This window comes from Stegostoma tigrinum, chromosome 1 (genome assembly GCF_030684315.1).
Source record: "Stegostoma tigrinum isolate sSteTig4 chromosome 1, sSteTig4.hap1, whole genome shotgun sequence".
In the NCBI taxonomy this organism is placed as follows: domain Eukaryota; kingdom Metazoa; phylum Chordata; class Chondrichthyes; order Orectolobiformes; family Stegostomatidae; genus Stegostoma; species Stegostoma tigrinum.
Genome location: NC_081354.1, coordinates 51014475 through 51041428, shown reverse-complemented (window position 1 = coordinate 51041428; position 26954 = coordinate 51014475). Strand labels below are relative to the sequence as shown.

General features: G+C 39.1%; 1 protein-coding gene across 2 annotated transcripts in view; it reads left to right on the top strand.

Annotated features, from left to right (window-relative positions):
• lrba (LPS-responsive vesicle trafficking, beach and anchor containing) overlaps positions 1-26954 on the top strand; it is an 856602-nt gene that overhangs the window by 169984 nt on the left and 659664 nt on the right. Inside the window, exons 25-29 of one of the 2 annotated variants that reach the window (XM_048526975.2) lie at positions 3122-3302; positions 13487-13614; positions 15007-15114; positions 16751-16919; positions 19532-19778. In XM_048526975.2, the coding sequence (XP_048382932.1) occupies positions 3122-3302; positions 13487-13614; positions 15007-15114; positions 16751-16919; positions 19532-19778 (833 nt within the window). Of the gene's footprint in view, positions 1-3121; positions 3303-13486; positions 13615-15006; positions 15115-16750; positions 16920-19336; positions 19779-26954 lie in introns of both variants that reach the window. The other variant, XM_048526966.2, reaches the window with a different exon arrangement.

The following is a 26954-nucleotide window of genomic DNA, read 5'->3' as shown; positions in this document are numbered from 1 at the left end:
CCTCTTAAATTTATGTTAAATCAGATTTTAGAATAACCCTGGAGGCCTGTTCCCTCATGAATGTATTGACTAGGAAATTGGCAGGCTTGTGGATGTGCCTTCATTGGTTCTTCTGGGTCATTGGCCTACTCAGCTGAAGAACATACTGCATCTGCGATGGGAACAATTATCAGTTCCAAAGAATACTATTTTGTCCATCTCTGTTTAAGTTTCCGCTGTTGTTTCTGCTGGAATTCTCATCCTGGCCTCTCAAGGCTGAGTGACAAGCACTGTGTCATTGGGTTGTTTGGCCCCATTCTGCTCCTCCTTATTCTTATCCTTTTGTGCAGATGTAACCTGTTTTGAGCCCAATATGGTGAAAGCAATTTGCAACTGATTTCTGTTATCACCATCCACTCCTTTTTCATCATGAACGTGGCCTTTACTATAATTGGATGGTACTTACTGAGGATCTTGATTGTTAGTTTTATGTTCTTCATCACACCTGATCCATTGATTGGAGCTTGTCACTGGTGTTGCGATGCAAGAACGGAGGTTTCGCACCTTTCCGACTAGCAATGTTGTGATCTGTGGGGCAATCTTCCTTTTCTTTCATTGTTGCATTTTATGCCTTTTCCTGACCCACACCTCAAAATACTGGAGGTTTTCTGCATGGTTTTGTTAGACTCGAACTGCATGGCTTCTTGGGCTTTTTCAGGAAGTTTTTAGTGCCATCCTTAGCAGCATAGATCGTAGCAGCAACATGTTCCTTGGTATGCTGTCTGCCATCTCCCATCTCATGTTTCACATTCAAGCATCAAAGACAAATCAGGCAAAAGATAGTACAAAAATCCAGTTTCATCAGATTTAAAATATTTCCTGGTACATACACATTCATGACATGGATGAGATCTTATTGGAGGCCCAGAGTCTCTCATTGCTGCTGCAGTATGGAATCTTAACCAGTCACTATGCAGAAGATGATGCTATGCCTCATCTTCCACTTTTCCAGTCAACCTTTTGCTGCAGGTGACTTTGATGTGGCCCAGTCATTTTGCCAAGATGGTTGCCCTTTCCTGCAGGATTGAACTGAAGATGGGAATGTGCCTTAACTGCATTAGTAGAGCCTTTTCAATGTCTAGATGGTCAGCCATTCTTACCTTCTCCCTTGGCAGAATGTGTCTGTTGGGTAATCTGTTCCATAATGCTTCATAATGGTGGACAAACTAATGGCAGAATCTGCTTCTCCTTTCCAATGTCTGCATTTTGTTTCATGCCATGGTTTTCCACGTGCTGCATCAACTTCGCCTGTTCACAGGTTGAACCATAGTCATGTGATGTTTCACAGGGAGATCTCAATGTCAAATGATAGCTTGCACTTTGCTCTATGACTTTGTGTGTGGCCTAACTTACTCTGTGCCAGCCATTTGTCTGAACCCTTTAGGTCAGTGGCCATGGGACAGCCACTCATGCCATCTCCTTGCTGCCTTTATCTGAAGGTTAGCTTCTTTCCAAGAACAAATGCTTCTCATTTTCAAAGACAGCACGCTGATAACAGGGTGTGTTTGGCAAATTGTTGATGCTGGTTCAAAGGACATTATTGACTTTGTTTTTTTGTAAATCTTCTGTTTCTTTGCACATGTAGAATTTTGAAAAGTTAAGTACTACTGCAAAATCTTTTAAATAACATCTCATACAACACAGTAAATACTAAGAAAATATAAGATCTTAAGGGGTCCCAACATTCAACAGTTCTGTGAGATTTGCTATTTTGCTGGTTAAGTTGATGACTTTGGCATAATTGGGATTTTGTGCCATTTGAATGATCACAAATATAACAGTATCCGAAAGAGTGATCTAATGGAATACATTCTAATGAGTTCTTTCAATAGAAAGTGCTTTTTTTTAAGGTAAATAAAATTTTGGAAAGAAGTGTATGTACGTAACTCCTGAAACAATTACTGGTTTACCTGTAAAACTCTAACCCTATTTTTCTCTTGACTGTGTTTTGTAACATAAGTCATCATTTATACTTTTTTTATAAATTGTATCAATTTAATAAATCTTCATCATTGTAGTCACTTCCAGGATTTTCTGTTCTTTTAATTTGAATTGTGTGTAATGGATAGGGAAAATTAAATCCACATCTAACAAATGGTAGGCTATTCATTTGGAACAGTGTGGCAGATTTTTAATACTTAAATGTTATGGGAATAACTCTAATTAATATATTGCTCTGTATTAACAACTGCCTGTTACTACTTCCTATGGTAGAATGCTATGCAAGTAAAGGAAATAAAGAATAATTTTGCATGATCTTTTTTCTTGCATTGACCACACAATGACATATTTTGGTACACTCCACTGTGTGACAGAAAAATATTCCAACTTCCTTTTTAAATACTTTTCTGTATTAATGTCACAATATTGTGAACATTGTCCATGAAATCACTTTAACTGTTGTACTGTACTTGAGGTGAACCATTATGGTTAGAGGTCAGTTGCTGAATTTTATGCATCAAATATTCTGTCTCTCTGCTTCAGATGTCCTTTTCAGTTATTTTGACAGTAGTGTTGAAGTTTTGCCTCAGTAAATTTTTTGGTCAGCTTTAGTAAGGTAGAAATGCTTCATGTTTTTCCCCTCAATTATGTGTCCAGATTCAAGATTCATTTACAAGTTTGATCTTGATTCTGACATCATGGCAGATTTTAACTCTAATGCAAGGACCCCAATTTGCTTTCTCAGTATTATACTTCTAAGTCAGACTTCTGTATCATAAGCAGATGCTGAGAATGTAGAATTAGATTTGTGTTGTATAATTGTCACTGTTCAAATATATTGATCATCAACACATCTCAACCCTATCTTTGCCTAAGTACCTTTGCTTTCAGAAGTTCTTTCCCCAGACAAAACATAGTTTCAGTCTCTGCATTGGAGAGCACCTGTTATACTGAGGAAATGTGTAACGTTATAGAATACTGATGTTTTAGATAGAGTGTGTGCTTAACTACTATTTATATAAACTATTTTAGTTTATAGTGAATGAAACTTCTGTTTGAATAATGATGTTGACTAATTGGGACTGTAATGGATTTAAAACAGATTTGTCATTTGTGATTGTTTTAATAATATTTTCCACAGCATGAATTGGAGAGCATTGAACCAACACAAGGACTGTCATTTGAAACCTCTGTGACTTTTCTTCAGAGGCTGATCGGTCTTGTTGATGTGCTGATTTTTGCCAGCTCACTTAGCTTCACTGAAATTGAGGCTGAAAAGAACATGTCTAGTGGAGGAGTATTAAGGCAGTGTCTCCGTTTAGGTGAGTATACAATATAGATGGATGGGGTGTTTTATGCTTTAAATGTGCTGCTTTAGAAAATATTGTTGCAGCATGTTTGTATTTAGTTTCTATGTGGCATGGCTTTATAAAAGGGTAAGTACAATAAAAGATAAATAGAAAAACAGTTCCTTGTAATGGATATTGTAGACCATTCAAAAGGTGAAAGTTGCATTTATTTTGGTGAGTGATAATGGGAACTGCAGATGCTGGAGAATCCAAGACAATAAAATGTGAGGCTGGATGAACACAGCAGGCCCAGCAGCATCTCAGGAGCACAAAAGCTGACGTTTCGGGCCTAGACCCTTCAAAATAGATTAATTCCAACCATTATGATTTTTAGCAATGAGCAAGTCAAATGCGTACAATTGAGGATTTTCAAGTCACTAAAATATTCTGCAAATACTGTGCACTTCCCGTCAGGATTCAGAAGTGTCAAAAGGATAAATTCACATATTTCTTAATATGATTCAGAAAATTGATGCTAAGAAGTTGGAATACGATCCCGAGCCATGATGTCAAGATCTGTGATTTTATTGCAAATTGAATGAAGAACTCAGTTTATAGATTGGATTTCCTAAAGAGTTAAGAGGAGTAGAAGTCTGTTTAAATGATAGCAACTGTGATATACGCTTAATGCTGATAATTGTGAAGGACAAAACATGACAAGACCAAATTAATAGATTGGAAAAAAGCCAACTTTTCACGTGAGGATGGGAACTGGGAAAATAAAATAGAGAACAAAATTTGCAAACAATTTAGAATACGCCATACTCAAGAAACATATTCCAGAGAGTACATCCAGTGATGTTATTTGGGTTGAATTGAGAAATAAGAAAAGGATGATCACTTTATTGGGATTGTACTATACATTCCCCAGTAGTAAGTGGGAAAGTGAGAATCAAATTTATAGGGAGATCTGTTATCTGTAAGAATAATAAGATGGTAATGGTAGGGGGCTTTTAACTTTCCAAAACACAGATTGGGACTGCCATGGTGTTCAGAGATTGAATGGAGAGTAATTTAAGATTTTGTAAAATTTTCTAATATGTGAAGTTACCTACTAGAGAAAGTATAAGACTTGACCTCCTCATGGGAAATAAGGCAAATGGAGGAGTACTTTGGGGACAGTCATTATAATTCTGTTAGTTTTTCAAAAAGTGATGGAAAAGGATAGACCAGATCTAAAAGTTAAAGTTTTAAATTCGAGGGAGCCAATTTTGACAGGGGTATTGGGCAAGAATTTTCAAAGTTGACTGAGGGGGAGTATTCGCAGGTAAAGGGAGGGCTGGAAAGTAGGAAGCCTTCAAAAATGAGATAACGAGGGTCCAGAGACACTACCTTCCTGTTAGGGTGAATGGAAAGACTGGTAGGTATAGGGAATGTTAGATGACTGGAGTAATAGAGGTTCTGGTCAAGAAAAAGACATACGTCAGGTATCGAAAGCAGGGATTGAGTGATTCCTGTAGAAGTATAAGGGCAGTAGGAATATCCTTAAGAGGGAAATGAAGAGGACAAAATGGGGACATGAGATAGCTTTGGCAAACAGGGTTAAAGAGAATCCAAAGGGATTCTGCAAATACACTAAGGACAAAAGAGTAAGTAGGGAGAGAATACGGCCCCTTAAGAAAGGCTGCCCTTGTGTGACTTTGCAGGAGAGGGATGAGATACTAAATGAGTATTTCACATCAAAAACAGAAGTTACTGGAAAAACTCAGCAGGTCTGGCAGCATCTGTGAAGAGAAATTAGAGTTAACATTTTGTATGACCCTTCCTCAGAACCAGAAATGTTAGCTCTGATTTGTCTTAATAGATGCTGTCTGACCTACTGAGCTTTTCCAGCAATTTCAGTTGTTGTTTCTGATTTACAGCATCTGAAGGTCTTTCAGTTTTTATTGAGTATTTTGCATCAATGCTCACTGCGGAGACTGATCTAGAAGCTAGATAACTGGGGAAATAAATGGCGATGTCTTGAAATGTGTCCAAATTACAGAGGAGTTGTTACTAGATCTCATTAAGGTGGATAAATCCTTGACTGGATTAGCTGTATCCTAGAACATTGTGGGAAGTTCCGGAAGTGATTGCTGGGCTCTTAGCTGCAATATTTACAGCATTGATAACCACAGGCTGGGTGCCAGAAGACTGGAGGTTGGCTAACGTGTTTCCATTAATTAAGAAAGGTGGTCAGGAAAAGCCAGGGAACTATAGACCAGTGAGTCTGACATTAGTGGTGGGCAAGTTGTTGGAGGGGCTTCTGAGGGACATGATTAACATGTGTTTGGAAAGGCAAGGACTGATTAGGGATAGTCAGCATGGCTTTGTGTGGGAAATTGTCTTATAAGCCTGAATTTCTTGAAGTGAAAAAAGGATTGATGAAGACAACAGTGGTCATTGTCTATATAGACTTCAGTAAGGTGTTCGACAAAGTTTCACATGGTGGACTGGTTAACCAGTTTAGATCACATGGAGCACAGGGAGAACGAGCCATTTGGATACAGAACTGGCTCGAAAATAGGATATAGCGGGTGATAGTAGAGGATTGCTTTCTGAACTGGAGGTCTGTGACCAGTGGTGTGACACAAAAATCGGTGCTGGGTCCACTGCTTTTTGTCATTTGTGTAAATGGTTTGAAGTGAATATAGGAGGTATGGTTAGTAAGTTTGCAGGAAACACCAAGTCTAGTCCTACAGTGGACAGCGAAGAAGGTTACCTCAGAGTACAATGTGACCTTGATCAGATGGGCCAGTGGGCTGAGGAGTGGCAGGTGGCATTTAATCTAGATAAACAGGTGCTACATTTTGGTAAGCAAGTCAGGGCAGACTTATACACCTTAATGGTAAGGTCCTGCTGAACAAAGAGACGTTGGAGTGCAGGTTCATAGTTCCTTCAAAGTGGAGTGGTAGGTAGACAGTAGTGAAGAAGGCATTTGGTATGCCTGCCTTTATTGGTCAGTGCATTGAGTATAGGAGTCGGAGGTCAAGTTGCAGCTGCACTGGACATTGGTTAGGCCACTTTTGGAATACTGTGTGCAATTCTGGTGTCTCTGCTTTAGGAAAGATGTTGCTAAACTTGAAAAGGTTGAGAAAAGATTTAGAAGGATATTGCCAGGGTTGGAGGTTTGAGCGATAGGGAAAGACTGGGGTTATTTTTCCTGGAGCATCAGAGCCTGAGGTTTGACCTTAAAAATTTTATAAAATTATGAGGGGCATGGATAGGATGAATAGCTAAGGTCTTTTCCCCAGGGTAGAGGAGTCCAAAACCAGAGGGCATAGTTTTAGGGTGAGGAGGAAAGTTTTAAAAGGGACCTAAAGGGCAACTATTTCAGTCAGAGTGGCGCATGTATGGAATGAACTTCCAGAGGAAGTTGTGGAGGCTGATACAATTACACTGTTCAAAAGGCACCTGGATGGATATATGAATAGGAAGGGTTTAGAGGGAAATGGGCCAAGTGCTGGCAAATGGGACTGGCTCAATTTAGGATATTAGGTCAGCATGGACAAGTTGGACCAAAGGGTCTGTTTCCATGTTGTAGTCTCTAATTCCAGGACTGTAAGAGTGAAATGCAGAAATAGCAAGTAATTACTTTGCTTCAATATTTTCATGGGAGACACATTAGGTGGGCGTGACATTAGAGGATAAGATAATAAATTATATTACTGTAGATAAAATGATAAGAGGGGTAATGTTGAACTAATCTAACTCTGGCTGAAACCCTTGATTTAAATAGAGTGCCTCTGCAGATTTTAGAAAGGATAGTGGAGGCAGTATTGCTAATATTTCATAATTAATTTTGAAAAATGTTGCAATTCTTGAGAATAGGCGCATAGATAATATTGTAATGAATGGAAAGATTTGCTTGAATGTTTTGTTGTGATAAAGAACACAGATGAAGAGTTGAGACCTGAAACATCAGCTTTTGTGCTCCTGAGATGCTGCTTGGTCTGCTGTGTTCATCCAGCTTCACACTTTGTTATCAAAAAAACAATGTAGTTTATTAGAAATCGTAAGAAATGCCGATGCTGGAGTCAGTGATAACGGTGTGGAGCTGGAGGAACACAGCAGGCCAGGCAGCATTAGAGGAGCAGGAAAGCTGACGTTTTGGATCGGGACCCTCCTTCAGTTTTTCTGAAGAAGGGTCCCGACCCAAAATGTCAGCTTTCCTGCTCCTCTGATAATGTAGTTTATTAGATTTCTTGATGATCTTGGATAAACTGCTGGGTACTAGAATAAGAAATTAAGCAAGAGCGTGTGGAGGCCGGGGACAAACGGAAGGGTTCTCATAAAGGAAACAACATGAAGGGTTAACATTGTTCATCTCTAAATAGATGCTGCCAGATCTACTAAGTATTTCCAGTAGTTACAACCTTTACTTCAACATTCCAGCACCTGCAGTATTTTATGTTGTTGAAAGACCAACAGAAGAAATGTGGGTAAAGGTAGCTATTCAGAGTGACAAATATTGCAAGAATTTCAAACTGGCAGGAAACTCCAAGTCCGTGGGGATCTTCAGGTGGATGGCAAAGTGTTCAAATTTTGTTGGAGTGTCCCACTTTTTTTTTTCCCCTAGGTGTTAAGTCAAGGAGAGTACCCTGAGGAGAGGTGTAACAAGACTGTAAATGAGTGTGGAGGTTGGACACTTTTTGCACATGTTTGGATGATTTTTTTCTGTGTTGCATAGGCTTGTATGGATCTATATGCTAAATTTGTGTTGATTAAAGAGAGCTGGTGCACATCTATAAAAGGCTGATGTTCTTGACTGTTCATTGAATTGTTTTAATGAAGTATGGCAAACTTTTTATTGACTAGCACCCAAAGGTCCAGGAGTGTGCTGATTGCTCAAATATTCTGGTCGGTCAAGAGGTCCACATGATCAATTTAAAACACACTAAGTAATAGCAATGTAATGTGGAGCGTATACACATTACAGTTATACTTTATTTACAGCATAAATCACTTAAACAATAATACAGCTTTGCCTTAAACAAAGCATACCAGCACGGAGCTTTCTCACTCTCACTCTCACCCACAACTAACTATTTGGACATCACAGATATAATGTTAAAGTAGTAAACTTCTGGTATTTGAGGTGTATATGTGTTGCTGGTTTATAGAGAGTGCCTGTTAAAACAAAGTTTGCTGTAGTAGGGAAGGTTGGTGGAGGTAATGCAGTAGATGTTGCTCATATGGAGTTTAAGAACGCATTTGGTGAAATACCTCATGAATAACTGGTTAATAAAATTGAGATTAGTGGTATAAAAGGGCCTGCATCAACTAGGATTAAAAAAAATAGGTTTGCCTCAAGGCAGAAACAGCAAATTGTAAAAGGAAAAACCAAGGCCTGGCAGTGTCTTTGGATAAAGAAAGAGAATTCATGATTTGCTAGGAGGAGCAAGTGATGCAGCTGGTAAAGATGTCCCGGGGCAAAAAGCAAATGAAGTGCATGCACTGATGGAGTGATCTGCGTGTTAATATGCATTGACCATTTGAAAGTGAAGGACATATGAGCGGATTAGCTAGCTTATACATTTACAAAGAAAAGGTATTGAGTAGAAAAGCTAAACTTGTGTTTGAGCTCTGATTTGACCATACTTATAATAGTGCATGCATTTCTGTTCATTACATTTTTGAACTGTGAAGGTGGAACTGAGGCTGTTAATTTCACTTGCGTATTTTCAGATTAGCTTGCTTTGAGCCACACTTAGTGTGAGCTTGTTGTACTTTGTGCATTTCTGTGCTACTTTTCTCTGTGAACCATTTTTATTGATAAGGTTCCTCTCAATTCTGAAATACTGCATAGCAGTTTGTTTATTAGGTCATATACAACAAATTGTATAAAGTGTAAATTTCATGTGCAAATCAGTTTATGAAATGTCTTAAGATAACTATAATTTGAATTTATTTTCATTTATTGCTGTCCCCATGAAGTGAATGTAAAAGAAAAACATTGAAATATTGTACTTCATTTTTCTGAGTTGTAAAATATGATTATAGTCTTCATTTTTCTTTTAGTTCATTAAAAGGACAGTTAGGATTTTGCTGTGGTCTTTCAGTGGTTGAGGTTATTTATAATAATTACAAATGTAGAAGTAATTTTCCACAGGGCTTGTGAGCAATCATGTTTGTGTCAGTACTTTAGATCATGGCTTAAAATATGTTCAAGTTTGAATAACTATATGGATGCTGTAATAGAAATGCTGTTCTGGACTAACTCAACTTGTATTAGTTAGTCTGAATCCTTTACAATTATTTGTAGGATATTTGTTCACTTACTTATTTGGAATGGAATTTTGAATCCATGTATTCCAAACCTAAATATTTGGGAAGTTTAAATCTGCCACAAATAGTATGTAATTCCTGTGCTAAAATGATCTGTTTAATCCATGCAGCAGGCCAAGCAGCATCAGAGGAGCAGGAAAGCTGAATTTTCTAAATTTTCTGAAGAAGTGTCTAGACCTGAAATGTCAGCTTTCTGCTCCTGTGATGCTGCTTGGTCTGCTGTGTTCATCCAGCTCTACATCTTGTTATCTCAGATTCTCCAGCATCGGCAGTTTCTACTATCTCTGTTTAATCCATTCCTTGCTTTTAGATATTGCACAACATTGCTCATTAAAATGCATTATGTTACCCACCTCTATCACTTAAAGCATTTGATTACCTTCCAACATGCAGGGCAACAGTGCCTACTGTTTGCACAATCAGGAGAAATACAGACAAATGTACTTTGGATTATGACAGGCACAGGTGGAAGGGGAAAAGGGAAGATAGCTTTCCCCTTGGTGGTGTGACCAATGAGAGAGGGTATAGATTCAAGTTAAGGGGCAGGCTGTTTTGAGGGGATGTGAGGAAAAGTGTTTTTACCCTGAGTGAGGTGAGAATCTGGAAGTCACTGCCTGTAAGGGCGCCAGAGGCAGAAACTCTTTAAGAAGCATACGGAAGTGCGCTTGTGATGCCAGAGCATATAAGGCTATGGGCCAAGTACAGGAAAATGGGATGAGAATAGTTAGGTGGTTGTTTTTGACTGCTGCAGACTTGACTAAGCAGAGGGTCTTTTCTGTGCTGTAGCTTTCTCTCTATAAGCATTTTGTTGGCGTGAAGTGTCTTGAGTGTATAGTTGTTGAGATGTACATGTTTGGTAATTCTACCATTTTATTTGTTACGATTTTTTAAAAATTATTTTCAAGTTTGTAGTAGTTGCTTGAAAGTATAATTGGAAACTAAAAATAGTCCAGAACAATGAACCTTGCCCACCAATACTGAATTGATATTCAGGTGAACCGTAAAATTGATATAGCACGTGGTGGTGCTCCATGCCTTCCTTGCAGTGATCTTTTATGAATGGAAAGTTGAAAGGACATGTTATTTTCTTACAGCCATAATCCAAATATGTTATTTAAATCAGTAAATCAGCAGTTCTCCTTAAATGTATTTCAGTATACTTGTTAGGCCTCTAGCATCAGTGCCAGTATCCTGAAGATCTGGGAATTTGTCGTTCAGAGTCCCCATTTCTTCCAGCCTGTGGCCCAGGAAAATTTCAACTTCTCCTGTGGAACCTTGGACAGGAAATTCAACCCTATTATTCCATATTGTAACACAGTTATAACAATCTGTTGTGCTAGTAGATCCCTTCTCAGTATTTTACAAAATCCAGTCATTTTAATTGATCTAAATTACTGTAATCATTACCTTTCTATGGGATAAAAATTTGAATCAAACTGTGCTTCCTACTAATTTGCCTTTCCTTTAGAGAGAGTCACATTATACATATGTGAAAGATAGCAATGTTAAAAGGATGCTATTTTTACATCCATTTGAGATTGATTCAGCCAATGTAAGACAATTTTTATAATGTTAAGCTGCACAGATTGCTTATGGGATTAACTGGCATAACTCAACCCAATATGAAAGCACAAAACACTTAAATTTTTTCTATCGTTACAGTTATGAGATTGAAATCTTTGTGACTGTGTCTTTGAATTTGGAACAAATTAAGTTCTTCATGTAATTGCTCCTGGCTTCTAAATGACAGTAAGATTGAATGGTTTGATGGCTAGAGAAAGGAAACTCAATTTTTTTTAACAGGAGGGAAGGTGCAAGTTATTTATACTAGCAGACAATGACCCCAGTTTTTGATTCTGCCCAAAGTCCTGAAAAGTGTTATCGTTCTCAAGTGGTACTGTAACCTTGCTGTTTACTTCAGTTAGCTCAGTTGGCTGGCCAGCTGGTTTGCAATTCAAATCTTTATTCCAAAGTAAGGTAATGATTACAGCAATTCAGATCAATTAAAATGACTTGATTTTGTAAAATACTAAGAAGGGGTCTGCTGGTACAACAAATTGTCATTACAGTGTTGCAATGCCAATAGCACAGGTTCCATTACCACACTGGCTGAGGTTATCATGAAGGTCCTGTGGTCTCAAGCCCGTCCTTCATCTGCCGCGTGGTAACCCTCAGGTTAAACCCACCACTAGTTGTTTCTGTCTAATGAGAGAGCACACCTGTGATCCTCTGGGACTGTGGTGACCTTCCTTACTTTAATTTGAAGAGGATGGGGAGTCAGGATCAAAGATAACTAATTAATATTTTTCCTTGGGTACAGAACTAACATGCTTCACATTGTCATGGAAAAGAGTAGATGCAACTGTTATTGAGATAGGCTTCTTTATGAACTCAGAAATATTTCTCATAGTATTTTGCAGTTTTGTCTTGCATGACTGTCCACCTGAAAGGTGGAGAGAATCCGACAAATTTGTGGGCTGATGTGTCTAGGGGGTGAAAATGCTGACTTTATCATTCGTACACAACGTGCTTGTACTCAGATTGGAGGCTGAGTTTGTGGAAAATGTAAAGGAGTCTGGGAAAAATTGCCTAAATTGAAGCTTGAAGAAGGGATCTACTGTGTAACTCATCTAACATAAGGCAGTTCAGGATTAGAAGTTACCTAACTAGGAAATTAAAAGGAAGCAAGTCATCCAGAAGCTGAACATAGCTTTAGCCTGATTCTGGGTGGATGAATTACCCGTTTATGGTTACTTGTGACACTACCCCTTAATAGGTTTGATTTGGTATTATTTTTCTGTCATTTGTTACAGTAAAAAACGTTGTAATAAATCTTGACATTCCATATTTTCAGCTGTCTTGTGGCAATTAACTGGAAGTTCGAATTTCGTTTTACAAGCTATCAGCCTCTATGGGGATTGTCATACCATCAAACCTGCCTTTTGAAAAATACACATTTGCCCCCTGTTTCAGGAAGTATTGTCTAGATGCTCAGGGTGACCAAATATACATGACTGAATCTCTGAAATTTAACCTCTGGAAAGAATAATCACTTTGCTACATTGCTTTGGTTTCATCATACATCTCCTGTAGCAGAATATTTAAGCTCCGTTGTAATTTCCAGATTGCTACCTAAGCACTTCATGTTTGTCATTCTACCTGGTGTGTCTGCTTTCTGCATATCTAAGATATGACTATTACGTGGAGATTTCTTTGGGAATTAAATTGTACAGAATTTGAATCTGGGTTTGAATCCCAACCATGGCAGATGGTGGAATTTGAATTCAATAAACATCTGAAATGAAGGGTCTAATGATGACAATGAAACCACTGTCGATAGTCAGAAAAACCCATCTAGGTCACTAATGTCCTTTAGGGAAGAAAACTACCATCCTTACCTATGTGTGACTCGAGACCCACAGCAATGTGGTTGACTTTTGATTATCCTCTGGGCAGTTAGAGATGGCCTCCAAATGCTTGCCTTGCCAGTGACACCCACATCCCATGAATGAGCAAAAAAAAAGTTGGGAATGCACTCGTGATTTGGAATGCTTGAAGCTGGAAATAGTTTGTCACTATGATTAAGGAGACTTGATTAAATGGCTGTCACAACTGACTACATTGAGAATGAGAACTTGTAGGAATTCAAATAAAAACAGTGCAAGTGAACGGAAGGCCAGTCATGAATTACTCGTTGCCTTTACAGGGATCATTGTTCGACTTAAATGATAGTTACAGTGTGCTATTACTGTATTACAGTTTCCACTTGTTTTCTTTCATGTAAAAAGTATTTTCTCTCCATATATTTAAGCATTATACCTAAATAACAATATCTTCCTGTTTATTTGTCCAGAATTTGACTTTTTTATTTTCCTTTCCTCCAATGGCAGTGTGTGCTGTTGCAGTCAGAAACTGTTTGGAATGTCAGCAAGTATGTCGAACAAAATCTGGTGCTGATAATGTGAAAACTCAAAAAACAATGCAGAGCCTCCTTGGAAGTGGAAAGTTAACAGTCAAGGCAAGTGAGATTTATATGCGGAATACTGACCCAGGAAGGTAGAATTCTATTTTAACTGATTTTCTAGACAACTATTGTGGTTGATACATTTTTTTCACACGTTAATTTCACAGCAGACAATTTCAAAATACAATGGCATAGCATTGCATGCACCATCAGTAGGCATCAATTGCATAGATTTCTGAAATGGTTGAAAAAATGATGAACAGTAAAACTGCATTGGGCGTATGATACGAGCAGCATCATTTCCTGGTCCGCTGAAGATTATTGGCTTTCAGCCAGCACCCCACACTCTAGTTTAGGAGATGCACAAGGGTCTTAGGTTGAGAGTTTGCTGTTCTTTTATGGCGTGTCTGGCTCGGAACAAGATCTATTTACTTGAGAAGTACATGGAAAGAAATCATATGTCAGGTAGCAGGATCAGGCTATTCAGGTCCTCAAACCTGCTCTGCTGTTTAAGATGATTGTTGGCTGATCACATTAACCCCTCAAGTAGGACTCCATTAAAGATTTTCTTAAAATCTAAAAACACCACATCCTTTGTTCTCCCTCGTCAAATTTACTGGTTAAGCTCTTTCAAAAAAAAAGCTTCTGTTGCCTTGACTGTACTCTTTCCTTTTCATAAATCCATGCTGATTTTGTGTAATCCTGTTGGCATTTTCTAAGTGTCCTGTTATCACATCCTTTAGAATAGACTCCAGCATTTTCCCTACCCCTGATGTGAGGCTGACTGGTCTGTAATTGTGTTTTCTTCCTTTTTGTAAACAGCAGGCTTGCATTTGTCACCCTCAAATCCGTTGGTTGTGTTGGAGAATCTACAGAATTTTGGAAGATGGCAATAGTGTGTCCAATATTTCCATGGCTCCCATTCTTATACGCATAACATTCCATCAGCTTTCCTAGTTACTTTCTGTATGTGCATGCTAAACGTTTTTGTTTCATGCACAATGGCAGCCAGATTCCCTCGTCTTCAGATTGTAGCCAGTTCATACTCCTGAAAATTCATGTTTTGGGTGTAAGCTGGTAGGAAGTAGAACATACAGTGAATCATGGGAAAATAAGATATACTGGTGTGTCTAAACACTGACTGAAATCGTTGCCATCTAAATGTTTACTTTATTGATTTTATGCTTATTGAAGTAAAGCTAAACATTTTCTCTTTTTACTACCTTGTGATACCCATTTGTTTGGATTCAACTTCAGTCTTTTGTGAAAAGACAACGTTCCTGCAATTTGAGGATAAATTTGATTTTCGGAAAATAAAAGCACAGAAAACGGATGTTTTGAGATGAATCACAGCACAAATTAATAACTTTGAGAAAAATAGTTTCGATTAACATTGTGATTTTGCTGGCAGAGCATGGTTCATAACATGTTGTTTGTTCCTTTTAGAGGTCTATTGATGCTGCAACAGGTGGTATTTCACCAGTAAGAGATCTTGACCGATTGCTACAAGATATGGACATCAATCGACTTCGAGCAGTTGTGTTCAGAGATGTTGTGAGTTTGAGTTTGTGGTTTGTTTTCAACTTTTTGGTCTTTAGTACTTTTCATGACCACCCACAGTTGAACACTAGAGCTTTAAATGATTGCGTGAAAACCCCAGGCAATTTTATAATTTCTTTTGAGGAAGAGAGCCTGACGTCCGTACCTAGTAATATTTAGATGTGCCTTCATTTCCATTGGTGGGAAGGTTGCTTCAGATTATATTTTTATCTCTGATGGTAAGTAAATTCAGTTTTGTGGCAAATTCATGCATTTGGTTTTTAATATATTCAGGGAGGTAACAAATGGAGGTGAGAAAGAGAGGGAATTTTATAAACTCAAACTTTATAACTTCTATGCTGCTGTTACTGAATTGGTATCTTTTGCACTCATCAACTTTGCTGTTAACTTTGCCGTGCAATTTTGAAAATTTTAGGTTACGTGAAGAAGTTAGGGATGTGATTTATTAATCAGGAGAGGAATTAGAGTCGAGGGCAACTGTTTAGTCAGTGTATTCAAAACGTTTTGGAACAACAAAGTTTTAGGTCTTTGAATTTACGTAGCTTTTCTGGTGTTTCAGTACTACAGTTGGAACAGGTAAGGGTAAGAAATTGGGCTAGACTTAAAGCTTTCCATTTTGTCATGGAAATTTATGAAACATGTGAGGTCTGCCCATCTCCAAACTGATGGATGTGTGAAAATGCAAGATTTGAAGGTACATTTTAAGTTCCTTGTTTGTGTCCTTACGAGTGATGAGCATAAATAATGTATGTATATTGCTGATAGCTAGTTAAGGATGTCAGAACTTTTCCACTGTAGTAATTTGCATAGTACTTGGCTGCAATGGAGATCCCAGCCTTTTAGGTGGAAAAAATAATGTAAGATTTCTTTGGACTCCTCCAGACCTGGGCACACAATTGTGCTCCACTTGAAACTGTGTTTCATACTCTTTGGCTGCTGCCAGAATTGCTGACTTTTTCTAGCATTTGTTTTTATTTTGAGTTTTCTGAATCAATAGTTTTCTGTTTTTAATGATTATAATACTGTTGATCAGTATCACTGTTAGTAACAAAGGCAGCTGACATGAATTATGAAAATGGACTGATCCCAGAAATTCTGATGGGACGAGGGGCACTGGGAGCATTGGCCAGATGTACCACTTTGCTTATAGAGTAGATGGTCCAACAGTAACTAAAGGAAACTGAATCCCTCCATGTATTAAGTGTTGGCTGTGACAGAAAAGAACAGAAATAATTATGTAATTGTGTGAATAGCATCAGTAAAGAATTGGATTTGATTTTTTAAAATCATTTGCAAATATTGTTTGTTTTTCATGTTACTATTTAAATTTGTTGAAAAAATTCTCTGCAGACTGTTTTTCTAGTTTAGAAGGAAATCAGGTACCTTAAGAATTGAAATTACCAAAGCAATTATTGTTTACATGGTAACTTCTTTACAATAATTAGGTTTATAACTATGGATGTAGAATTCAGGCATTTGATACGTGTGGTACTTAACAAATAACATTAGAATCAAGCACTTTGTGATTCAAACATTTGTTTTAATTTGTCTATTTGATTTTTCTTAACTTTTGTACACTTAATTGATCCATGAACAGCAGCACTATATTTAAATTGTTTTAATTCTATAGGAGGACAGCAAGCAGGCCCAGTTTCTAGCCTTGGCTGTGGTGTATTTTATCTCTGTTTTGATGGTGTCAAAATATAGGGAAATCCTAGAACCTCAGAAGGACAGAAAACTCTCGCGCAGTCAGTCTGTCAGAAGCACTGAAAATACAGATGGGATCACATCATACACAGGTTGGATTTATTAATATAGCTTGTTGTATACTTCTAGATTGAAAGAAATGTGTCCTCAGTAAGCATTGTGTTTCTCTTGCTGAGAAATGCTGCTTTAAAGGAAATAACTGGGAAATCAAATTGGGATTTGATGCTAAAGCTAGAGTTAGATTTTCACATAGAGGGTGGTGTGTATATGAATCAAGCTGCTAGAGGAACTGTTAGAGATGAGTGCAATTTATGACATTTAGAAGATATTTGGACAGGTTCATGGATAGGAAAGGTTTAGAGGGATTTGAGCCAAATGCTGGCAAATGGGATTAGTTCAGTTTGGGAAACCTGGTTGGCATGGACGATTTGGGCCAATGGGTCTGCTTCCATGCCGTGTGACTCTGACATTCCTCTGGAGATCTTCTAGCCCGGAAAAACTAATGTAGATGTTACAATACTGTACTATATGTCTGCAGCACTGTGCATTTCTAGCTGAAATGAATTGCAATATAAAATAAGTCACTGACTATTATAAAATTTCACACAGTTGAAAAATTTAACCATGGATTGAGAACACAGCAACATTCAATTTATTACTGAGGTTGCAGCCCTGAACCAATGCTATTCCGTGATTCACCAATGCAAATTAACATCAACGTTTATAAGAGGTCTACAAAATCATGAGGAGTATAGACAAGGTGGATAGCAAGAAGCTTTTTCCCAGAGTGGGGGACACAATTACTCGGGGTCATGAGTTCAAAGTGCGAGGAGGAAAGTTTATGGGAGATTGCATGGAAAGTTCTTTACACAGAGGGTGGTGGGTGCCTGGAACGCATTGCCAGTGAAAGTGGTAGACACAGGCACGATAGTGTCTTTTAAGATGTATCTGGACAGATACATGGATGGGCAGGGAGCAAAGGGATACAGATCCTCAGAAAATAGATGACAGGTTTAGACAGAGGATCTCGATCAATGCAGGCTTGGAGGGCCGGAGGGCCGAAGGGCCTGTTCCTATGCTGTAATTTTCTTTGTTTGTAATATTATTTACATAATTATGGGCTTTACAATCACTGGGCCTTTCATTCTGCTCTAGAAATGTTTAGTTGTCAGTATAGTAAAAATAACTGATTAGTATATGTCACGTGGGATATTCTCATTGATTCTTCTGAATGAGACCTGAGCAATGTTAATTTCTGGGTCTAGATTGAGTTTATCTGTACTGCTTCTGCCCAAAACCAGCAGGAATAATATAAAAGCTGGAATTCAGCCTGGGTCTTTCACGTTGACCTACAAGTGTGTGTCTGATGACAAGTAAATCAAGATCAAGTGTTGCTCTAACTCTTGACATTAGATGATTCTGACATGGGCAATATGGTGTCACGCAATACACAATGTGAAATTGGAAATACCAGTTTAAATCCATAAAAGGGCCCTGTTGCTCTTACCCCTCCCTCTCCCCCTCCAAAAAAAAGTCCAACTGAAATAGCATTGACAGATCTACGTTAAGTAAGGGTTACCTGTTGTTATGACACAGGGACAGCAGTCCAAACCAAATCAGCCTCCCTAATTCTGGATTTGCAACAGAAAAATTAAAACATTCATTGACCCTCAAAATCACCCAATTGTTCTTAACCAGACTTTACAAATAATAGATATTGGGCACCAATAAGAAAGCAACTGAGAAGTATATTGTTAGAATTCCCATGCTACATGACAGACAGCTGAAGATATAACCAACAATATTGGGCCAATTAAATTGGGTGGAGGAGGGGTACTAAAGAGGTAAAATTAAATGAGTGCAGAGACCTTGGAAACTTGAGAGGCAGGAGGAAATGTAAGATACAGGGAGGAGCCAGACCATGATGGAATTCACGTAGGTTAGCAAGTATGGGGTGATAGAGGAACATCACTTTGCAGCAAGGTAATACATGAACAGCAGAGTTTTGGATTATCTCATTTTTAAGAAAAGTAGAATATGAGTAGCCAACCAGGATTACATTGGAATAGTCAAGTCAAGGCAATGGAAACATAAATAAGAGTTTCAGCAGCAATTGAACTGAAATGAGGTTCGCTGATTTTAGAGTTGGGGTAGGTGGTTGTAATGGCATGAATGTGAGATCAGATGCTCAGCTTGGTATCAAATATCACCCACAAGAATGTTAACCGCTCATTCTATAGTGCTTGCCTGCTGGAAACTGGGATTAGAATGTGTGATTGAAATCAGTCACCACATTGAATTGAAAAGCAGAAAATGCTGGATCAGGCAGTCTCTGATATATTTTTTGAAAAAAACTTTTAAATAGAAAATATGTTGCTTGTAAAATTAATTTCCAATTCAGATAAAATGTGTTATGTAGCAAATTATACACAATTATACATGTTATACAGCAAATTATAGCCATGTTTGAGTTTGTTTTTAAAATCTGTTTCTCTCTGCTGATGTGCAGAAGGTTCATCAGCCACAGCAGTTCCAGTGGCAAGTGATGATGCCCCACATGCACCAATCCGAAGAGACTCTGGTATTGGAGAAGACCAGGTTTTAAGTTCACTTGTGGAATTGGCAGCTAGGAATGGAGCAAGGTCTGAGATTGTCAGTGCTGGTCCAGATGCAATGAGTGAACTATTGTCAACCCTTTCCTCAGAGGTGAAGAAGTCACAGTCACAGGAAAATAAAGATGAAATTGGAAGTGATTCCGAAAGCAAGATTACATCTTCTATACCATCTGCGTCCCAAGGCAAAAATGTCAGTGTGAAGGAAATCCTACGAAGTCTGGTGAACACACCTGCAGATAGCCTTGAAGTGGATATGACACTAATAGGGCCAAACTTTTTAGGAGTTATTGGAGATGCAGCAGGAGAATCATCTATACAGTTTCGTTCTTTTGACAGGTAAATATACAGATTTCCCACTTTTTAAGGATTTTAATTTTTCAATTAAAGATGTACTTACATTCCTGCCTACGTTTTTGCTTATTGTATGAGCAAACAATTTCAGGGAGTCTGGTCTTGACAGTGTCATTGTATTGCAGTGATATTTGACTCTTGCCTTTCAATAGTGGTTTAATGTGGCTCAGTTTTTCTGCTTTGTACACACGAGGTTGAATAATACGACCAGACAAATCTGCACAGTGAATGAAGTAGGGAGAAACTAGAGCACAAGGAAACTTCAGCTCTCCTGCTCATTGTCCTATTCAAATTTGGGGCCAAAAGCTACTGACAGCAACTTTATGTTGCTTTGTTCCCAGTATTCTTATAACTCATAGCCTAGTCCTGTCTTAATTTGGGCTGTAATTCTTTATCTCCAATCCAACATCCTCTTAAAAGCCATGTACAGGAATACTTAAAGTATGGATGGAGTGGAACAGCCCGCAGTGATGTGCATTACAAAAGTAATAAGGAGGATTTAAAAGTTGTTTCAATCAGTTGGATGAATGAACAAAATGTTATCTCCTCTGGTTTTCTGTGAGCAATACCATAGGACAAAAATCTGCATGATGTGGTTAGTGCACCACAAACAGTATACTTTTTCACAGGTGCAGAATATATTAAAATGTTATATATTTCTCAGCAGATGCCTAAAACTGATGAGCTTACTTGAATATTCAAAGTTCCTTGACCAAGTAATAAGTAAATTGTGAAAGACTCATGCATCTCTGTTTAACAATAAGATTTGTAAACATTACGTGATTGAGGACTTCCAGATTTTTGGAGAAACTGAGTGATTGTTCTTCTTAAAGAAGAGAAGTTTAAACAGATTTAATAGACGTATTTAAATTCATGAAGAATCCTGATGGAGTAAAGGAAAGTCTTTATTTCAGGAAAAATTTAGATAATTGGCAGAAAATGTTGATGGGAGTTGTTATTTTTCATGCAGTGTGCTATTTAAAAGTGCATTACTTGAAAAAGTAGTGGAAGGATGCTCAGTTCTAACATGCATTAATGAAGTGGGTAACTCATTGAAGAAAAGTTTGCAGGGCAGTGGTGAGTTTGGGACTAATTGGATAGCCGGTAAGAGCTGGTGCAAGTTTATTGGGCCAGATTGACTACTTTTCCTTTAATGTTTGGCTTCTGTGATGAATTGTTCCGTAATGTAGTGGTTAAAGTCCAAATTAGATCATCAATCGTCACATAGGTAGCATGCTCCAGATCAGTTTGAGTTATTCAGTACACCATTTGATCTTAGCTAGTGCAATACATTGCTTCCATTGAACAGCTAAGACCCTCAAAATTTGAACTGAGTTATGTGTGCCAACATCTTGTTGAGCTCAACGATGGCTCAGTGCTTAGCACCAGCACCAGGGGCCCAAGTTCAATTCCACCCTTTGGCGACTGTCTGTGTGTAGTTTGCATATTCACTGTGTCTGTGTAGGTTTCCTCTAGGTACTATGGTTTCCTCGCGCAGTCCAAAGATGTGCGGGTTAGGTGGATTGGCCATGTTAAATTGAAATGTAAGGATGGGGTGGTTCTGGGTGGGGTGCTCTTCGGTGGGTTGGTGTGGACTCAATGGGCTGAATATCCTGTTTTCACACTGTAGGGATTCTTTAATTCTATCTGTAAAATAGAAATGCATTGGTTCTAACATAATAGCAGTAATAATAACGCAGTAACACATTGGCCTCGAATTGGTTGAGCATTTTGAGTTGAATCCCGAGAGTTAGATCGTTCTGTTCTCTCTTATTCCAATTATTTTCACAGTTCAAACGATACAATCTGAGCTGAAAAATAACACAAATTACTGGGTGGTTTGTGACATTCCACTATTAGCCTGTCAAAAGGATGGAGCTACATCTGCCCTTGAGTGGAATGAAATCACTGCACTGGACTGTAAAAACAAATTAAACTCTCTGCTGAAATTTATAACAGCTGTTTAATGAAACAAAATCCTGTTAATGGTTAATGGTTTAATCTGTTTCCAGTTACTGTCTATTCTGAAACCAGCAGTTAAATGGTTAAATATGAAGCTGAGAAGGCTGTTATGTTCCATTGGTAGTGTTGCTACTTCTGGGCCAGAAGGCTTGGGTTTGAGTTCCATCTGTCTAACACTACTGAATAGACACATTAAAGACATGTACAAGTTAAGATCATTTAATGAAACTATTGTTTAATTACACTACATTAATTTCAGCTTGTTAGGATCAGCCTTCCATTAATTTGCAAGGTATCAGTCATTACTATGCTGTTGTTTTTTTTAAAAAAACCTGAAATCGGTTTAAAGCATCACTTAGGCCACTGATGTGTTTACTTAGTTTTAATAGTTTTTCTCTGTCTGCTAGCTCTTTTTAATTGTTCCAGAAACATTTCTCTGTGGAAAGCATACATGTAGTTTTTAAATTGACTCGCATTCATGATTGTGAAGCCAAAAGACCTCAAGATTTTTGAGATTACTTTTCCAGCTTTGCACTAGGCTATTTTATCTTCTGTATCATCTTCAAAATTCTTAGTTACTAGCCTCTGTTTTCTCTCCAGTCCCATCTGCAAGAAATTTCAGGGTGTTTTCCGGACTGTTACTACTTGCACTGTTTTTTTCTTATTCTCTGCTGTTTCTCTTGATTTTGCCAATCCATAGATTTTGTTGCATTTTAAGTGTTTAAACTTACCAATAGCTTTTCTTAAATGTTCTGATATTGTTACATTCCCTCCATGCATTCAATCCTTATGGAATATATATTAACTAAATAACTGGGTTGACTTTGTGTAATTTGCACATGGATATGATAGCTCTGTCATGGTCATTTGAATTGCCACTATCCAGTGCTTGATTTGCCACTTTCTGTTCCTCAGGACGTGAAAAATACATGAGCTTTTGAAGTGAAAGGTACTTGTGAACTTCTATCACCAGCACAGAGTCTGAGATTTTAGAATTAATTCCAATTAATCATTAGAAATGAACCTTGACAGGTGCCAAGTTAATCATGTCTGACTTGTATTGCTTTGCCATCAAGACCAATTACTTTGCCAGGGCCTTTCTACTCCCCCAATCTATTTTTTAGGGTTATGTGAAAAAACTGAATTGCTTCAGCAAAGTGTTCAACAAGGTCCAGCATTGTAGACTGGTTTGTAAAGTTAGATCAAATGGGATTCAGGGAGAGCTGGCCAGTTGAATACAATATTGGCTTGAAGGTAGGAGATAGAGATGAGAAGGTTGCTTTTTGGTTTATCTAAGAGGTTATCTAAGAGTACAATGGGTTCTTGATCATATGGGCCACTGAGCTGAAGAATGGCAGGTGGAGTTTAATTTACATAAATTTGAGATGTTGCATTTTAGTAAGGCAAACCAGGGCAGGACTTATACAATTAATGGTAGGGCCCTGGGGAGTGTTGCCGAACAAAGAGGCCTAGGAGCGCAGGTTCATAGCTCCTTGAAAATACAATCACAGGCAGACAGGGTGATGAAGAAGGTGTTTGGTACGCTTGCCTTCATTCGTCAGTGCATTGAGTATAGAATTTGGGAAGTTATGTTGCGGCTGTACAGGACATTGGTGAGGCCTTTTTTAAAATCCTGCATACAATCCTGGTTGCCCTTCTATAGGAACAAATTTGTTAAGCTTGAGAGGGTGCAGAAAAGATTTCTAAGGATGTTGCTGGGACTGGAGGGTTTATGTTATAGGGAGAGGCTGAATACTCTGGGCTAATTACCCTGGAGCATCAGAGGCTGAGGGGTGACTTTATAGAGATTTATAAATCATGAGGGGCAGGGATAGGATAAATAGCCTTAGGCTTTTACCCAGAGAGGAGGAGTCCAAAATTAGAGGGTATTGGTTCAGGGTGAGAAGAAAAAGATTTAAAAGGATCTTGAAGGGTAACTCTTTCATGCAGAGGGGGTGCATATATGCAACAAGCAGCCAGAGGAAGTGGAGGCAGGTACAATTACAACATTTAACAGGCATCTGGATGGGTATATGAATAAGAAGGGTTTAGAGGCGTATGAGCCAAATGTTGGGAAATGGGTCTGGATCAGATTGGGATGTTTGGTCAGTGTCAACGAATTGGACTGAAGGGTCTGTTTCCATGCTGTATGATTCGAAGTGTGCCTCAGATGGTCTGATAGTGCCTCAGTACTCTACAGATTTTTTTTTTCCTTAGACTTATGGTTTAATAAAAGCCTGTCCGTTTATGTCCAATGTATTCAAATATTCAGCCAAAAACAATAATTGCGGCACGTTCTGGAGTTCACTTACAATCACAAAGAACACAATACAATTTGGGATTTCACTCATGGGCAGCATGGTGGTTCATTGGTTAGCACTGCTGCCTCACAGCGCCAGGAACCCGTGTTCGATTCCACCCTCTGGTAACTGTTTGAGTGGAGTTTGCACGTTCTCCCTGTGTCTATGTGGGCTTCTTCTGGGTGTTCTGATTTCCTCCCACAGTCCTGAGATGTGCAGGCTAGATGGATTGGCCATGCTAAATTGCTCGCAGTGTTCAGGGATTTGTAGATTAGGTGGCTTATAGGGGATGGGTCTGGGTGGGATGTCTGAGGGTTGGTGTGGACTTGTTGGGCTGAAGGACCTGTTTCCACACTGTAGGGATTCTATGGACTATGATCATAGTTGATAGGATGATATCTTCTAACTTTTGCGAATAATTATTTGCATGAACCACTCATGCCAGAGCAATTATCAATTTGTAGTTTGGTTGAACGACTAAAATCTCTTGAAATATTTTATTCATTATCATGTGCCACCTTTCCAAAAGCCCACTGCCAAAACAGATCGCAGCTGCTGAACTCCTGTTAAGGAAACACAATGATAATCTCACTGGGTAATCTATAGATCCATTGACTTTACAAATAAAAGAATTGCCTTATGTCCAAGGGCACAATATTTTCCCACGAGGTTTCTCTTTTTGATTTTAGAGGACTATATTTTGGTTGTTGGTGGCTCCTTTCATATTTTTGGTTGCTGATTTATTAGTAATACAATCTCATTGTGCTAATAACTTCTGTGTTTGGGTTGACACATTGAACTTCACAGAAGCAGAACTGGAGCAATTTGTCAACATCCTCAATATTTATTAACTCTCCAATGAGCTTAAACTTGTGATGAAAGTTTATTATATTATCTTTTGGAACCTTGCATTCTCCCCTTATTGGATTGAATCATGCAGAGCTTGAATTTTTATTTGTATTTCTATATTAGATATGTCAAAATGTTAAGTTTAGCTCCATTTTTGAGTACTGAGAATAGTGATGGATTTTCTGGAAAGTCGTTTTTGTTAAATGACGCTTTTTGAAAAAAAGCTGTCAAGAAGGTCAGTGAATGGCAAAAATTGTATCAGAGATAATAGGAACTGCAGATGCTGGAGAATCCGAGATAACAAAGTGTAGAGCTAGATGAACACGGGCTCTCTGCTTCTTGGGACAAAAAGGCCTGAACTGACCCCACCCACAACTCTCTGCTTGGCTGAGCTCGTCCTCACCATGAACAAATTTTAACTTCCCTCATTTTCTTCAGGTCAGAGGGGTGGCCAGGGGCCCCACTTATGCCTGACTCTTTGTGGGGCACTTGGAATATTCCTTGTTCTGGTCTTGTTCTGGACCGCAACCACAACTTTTTCTCTGATATATTGATGATATTCCCTTTCTTGTCTGGAATTGGAAAAGTTCATGGATATCGTTTCCAATTTTCACCTTGCCCTTACTTTCACCTGGTCTATCTCTGGCTTCTCCCTTCCGTTCCTTTGATTTCTCTGGTTCTATTCCTTGGAATAGATTGGCCACTAGTATCCACTATAAACCCACTCATTCTCACAGCTTCCTGTACTATACATTCTCATGTACTGCTCCCTCTGAAGACTCCATTTCATTCTCCCAGTTCCTCTGTCTCCGCCACGTACATTCTGATGAGGCCAACAAAGGAGCCTCCGAAGTGTCCAGTTTTTTCCTCAACCGAGGATTCCCCAACACCGTTGACAGGGCTGTCAACTGGATCCAACCCATCTCCTGCACTTCTACCCTCGTGACTTCTGTTCTCTCCCGCAACAGCGATAGGAATCCCATTGTCCTTACCCACCATCCCACCAGCATCCACATTCAGAAGATCATCAGCCGCCATTTTCACCACCTCCAGCAAGAAACATTCCCCCACTCTCCCTTGTTTGCTTTCTGCCAGGGACTGTTCCCTCTAGGACACCCTGGTCCACTCCTTTGCTCCAAACTCTCTCTCGCACCCTCCTCCAAACCCCACAGCACCTTCCCCTGCACCTGCCAAAGGTGTAATACCTGCCCATTTACCTCCAGCCTCCCCAGTATCCAGGGGCCCAAACATACCTTCCAGGTGAAGCAGCACTTCACCTGCTCTTCCCAGAATCTAGTTTACTGCATTCGCTGCTCGCAATCTGGTCGTCTCTACATTGGGGACATGAAGCATAAACTGGGTGATTACTTCACAGAACATTTACGTTATGCCTGCAAAGAAGACCCTGCGCTTCCATTTAACAAAGTGTGAAGCTGGATGAACACAGCAGGCCAAGCAGCATCTCAGGAGCACAAAAGCTGACGTTTCGGGCCTAGACCCTTCATCAGAGAGGGGGATGGGGTGAGGGTTCTGGAATAAATAGGGAGAGAGGGGGTGGCAGACCGAAGATGGATAGAGGAGAAGATAGGTGGAGAGGAGAGCATAGGTGGGGAGGGGATAGGTCAGTCTGGGGAGGACGGACAGGTCAAGGAGGCGGGATGAGGTTAGTAGGTAGGGAATGGAGGTGCGGCTTGAGGTGGGAGGAGGGGTTAGGTGAGAGGAAGAAAATGTTAGGGAGGCGGGGACGAGCTGGGCTGGTTTTGTGATGCAGTGGGGGAAGGGGAGATTTTGAAGCTTGTGAAACCAAGCGGAGGCTTTGGGACCGCTTTGCAGAAACCTCCACTCGGTTTTCAATAAACAACTGCACCTCCCAGTCGCGTACCATTTTAACTCCCCTTCCCATTCCTCAGACGACGTGTCCATCCTGGGCCTCCTGCAGTGCCACAATGATGCCACCCGAAGGTTGCAGGAACAGCAACTCATATTCTGCTTGGGAACCCTGCAGCCCAATGGTATCAATGTGGACTTCACAAGCTTCAAAATCTCCCCT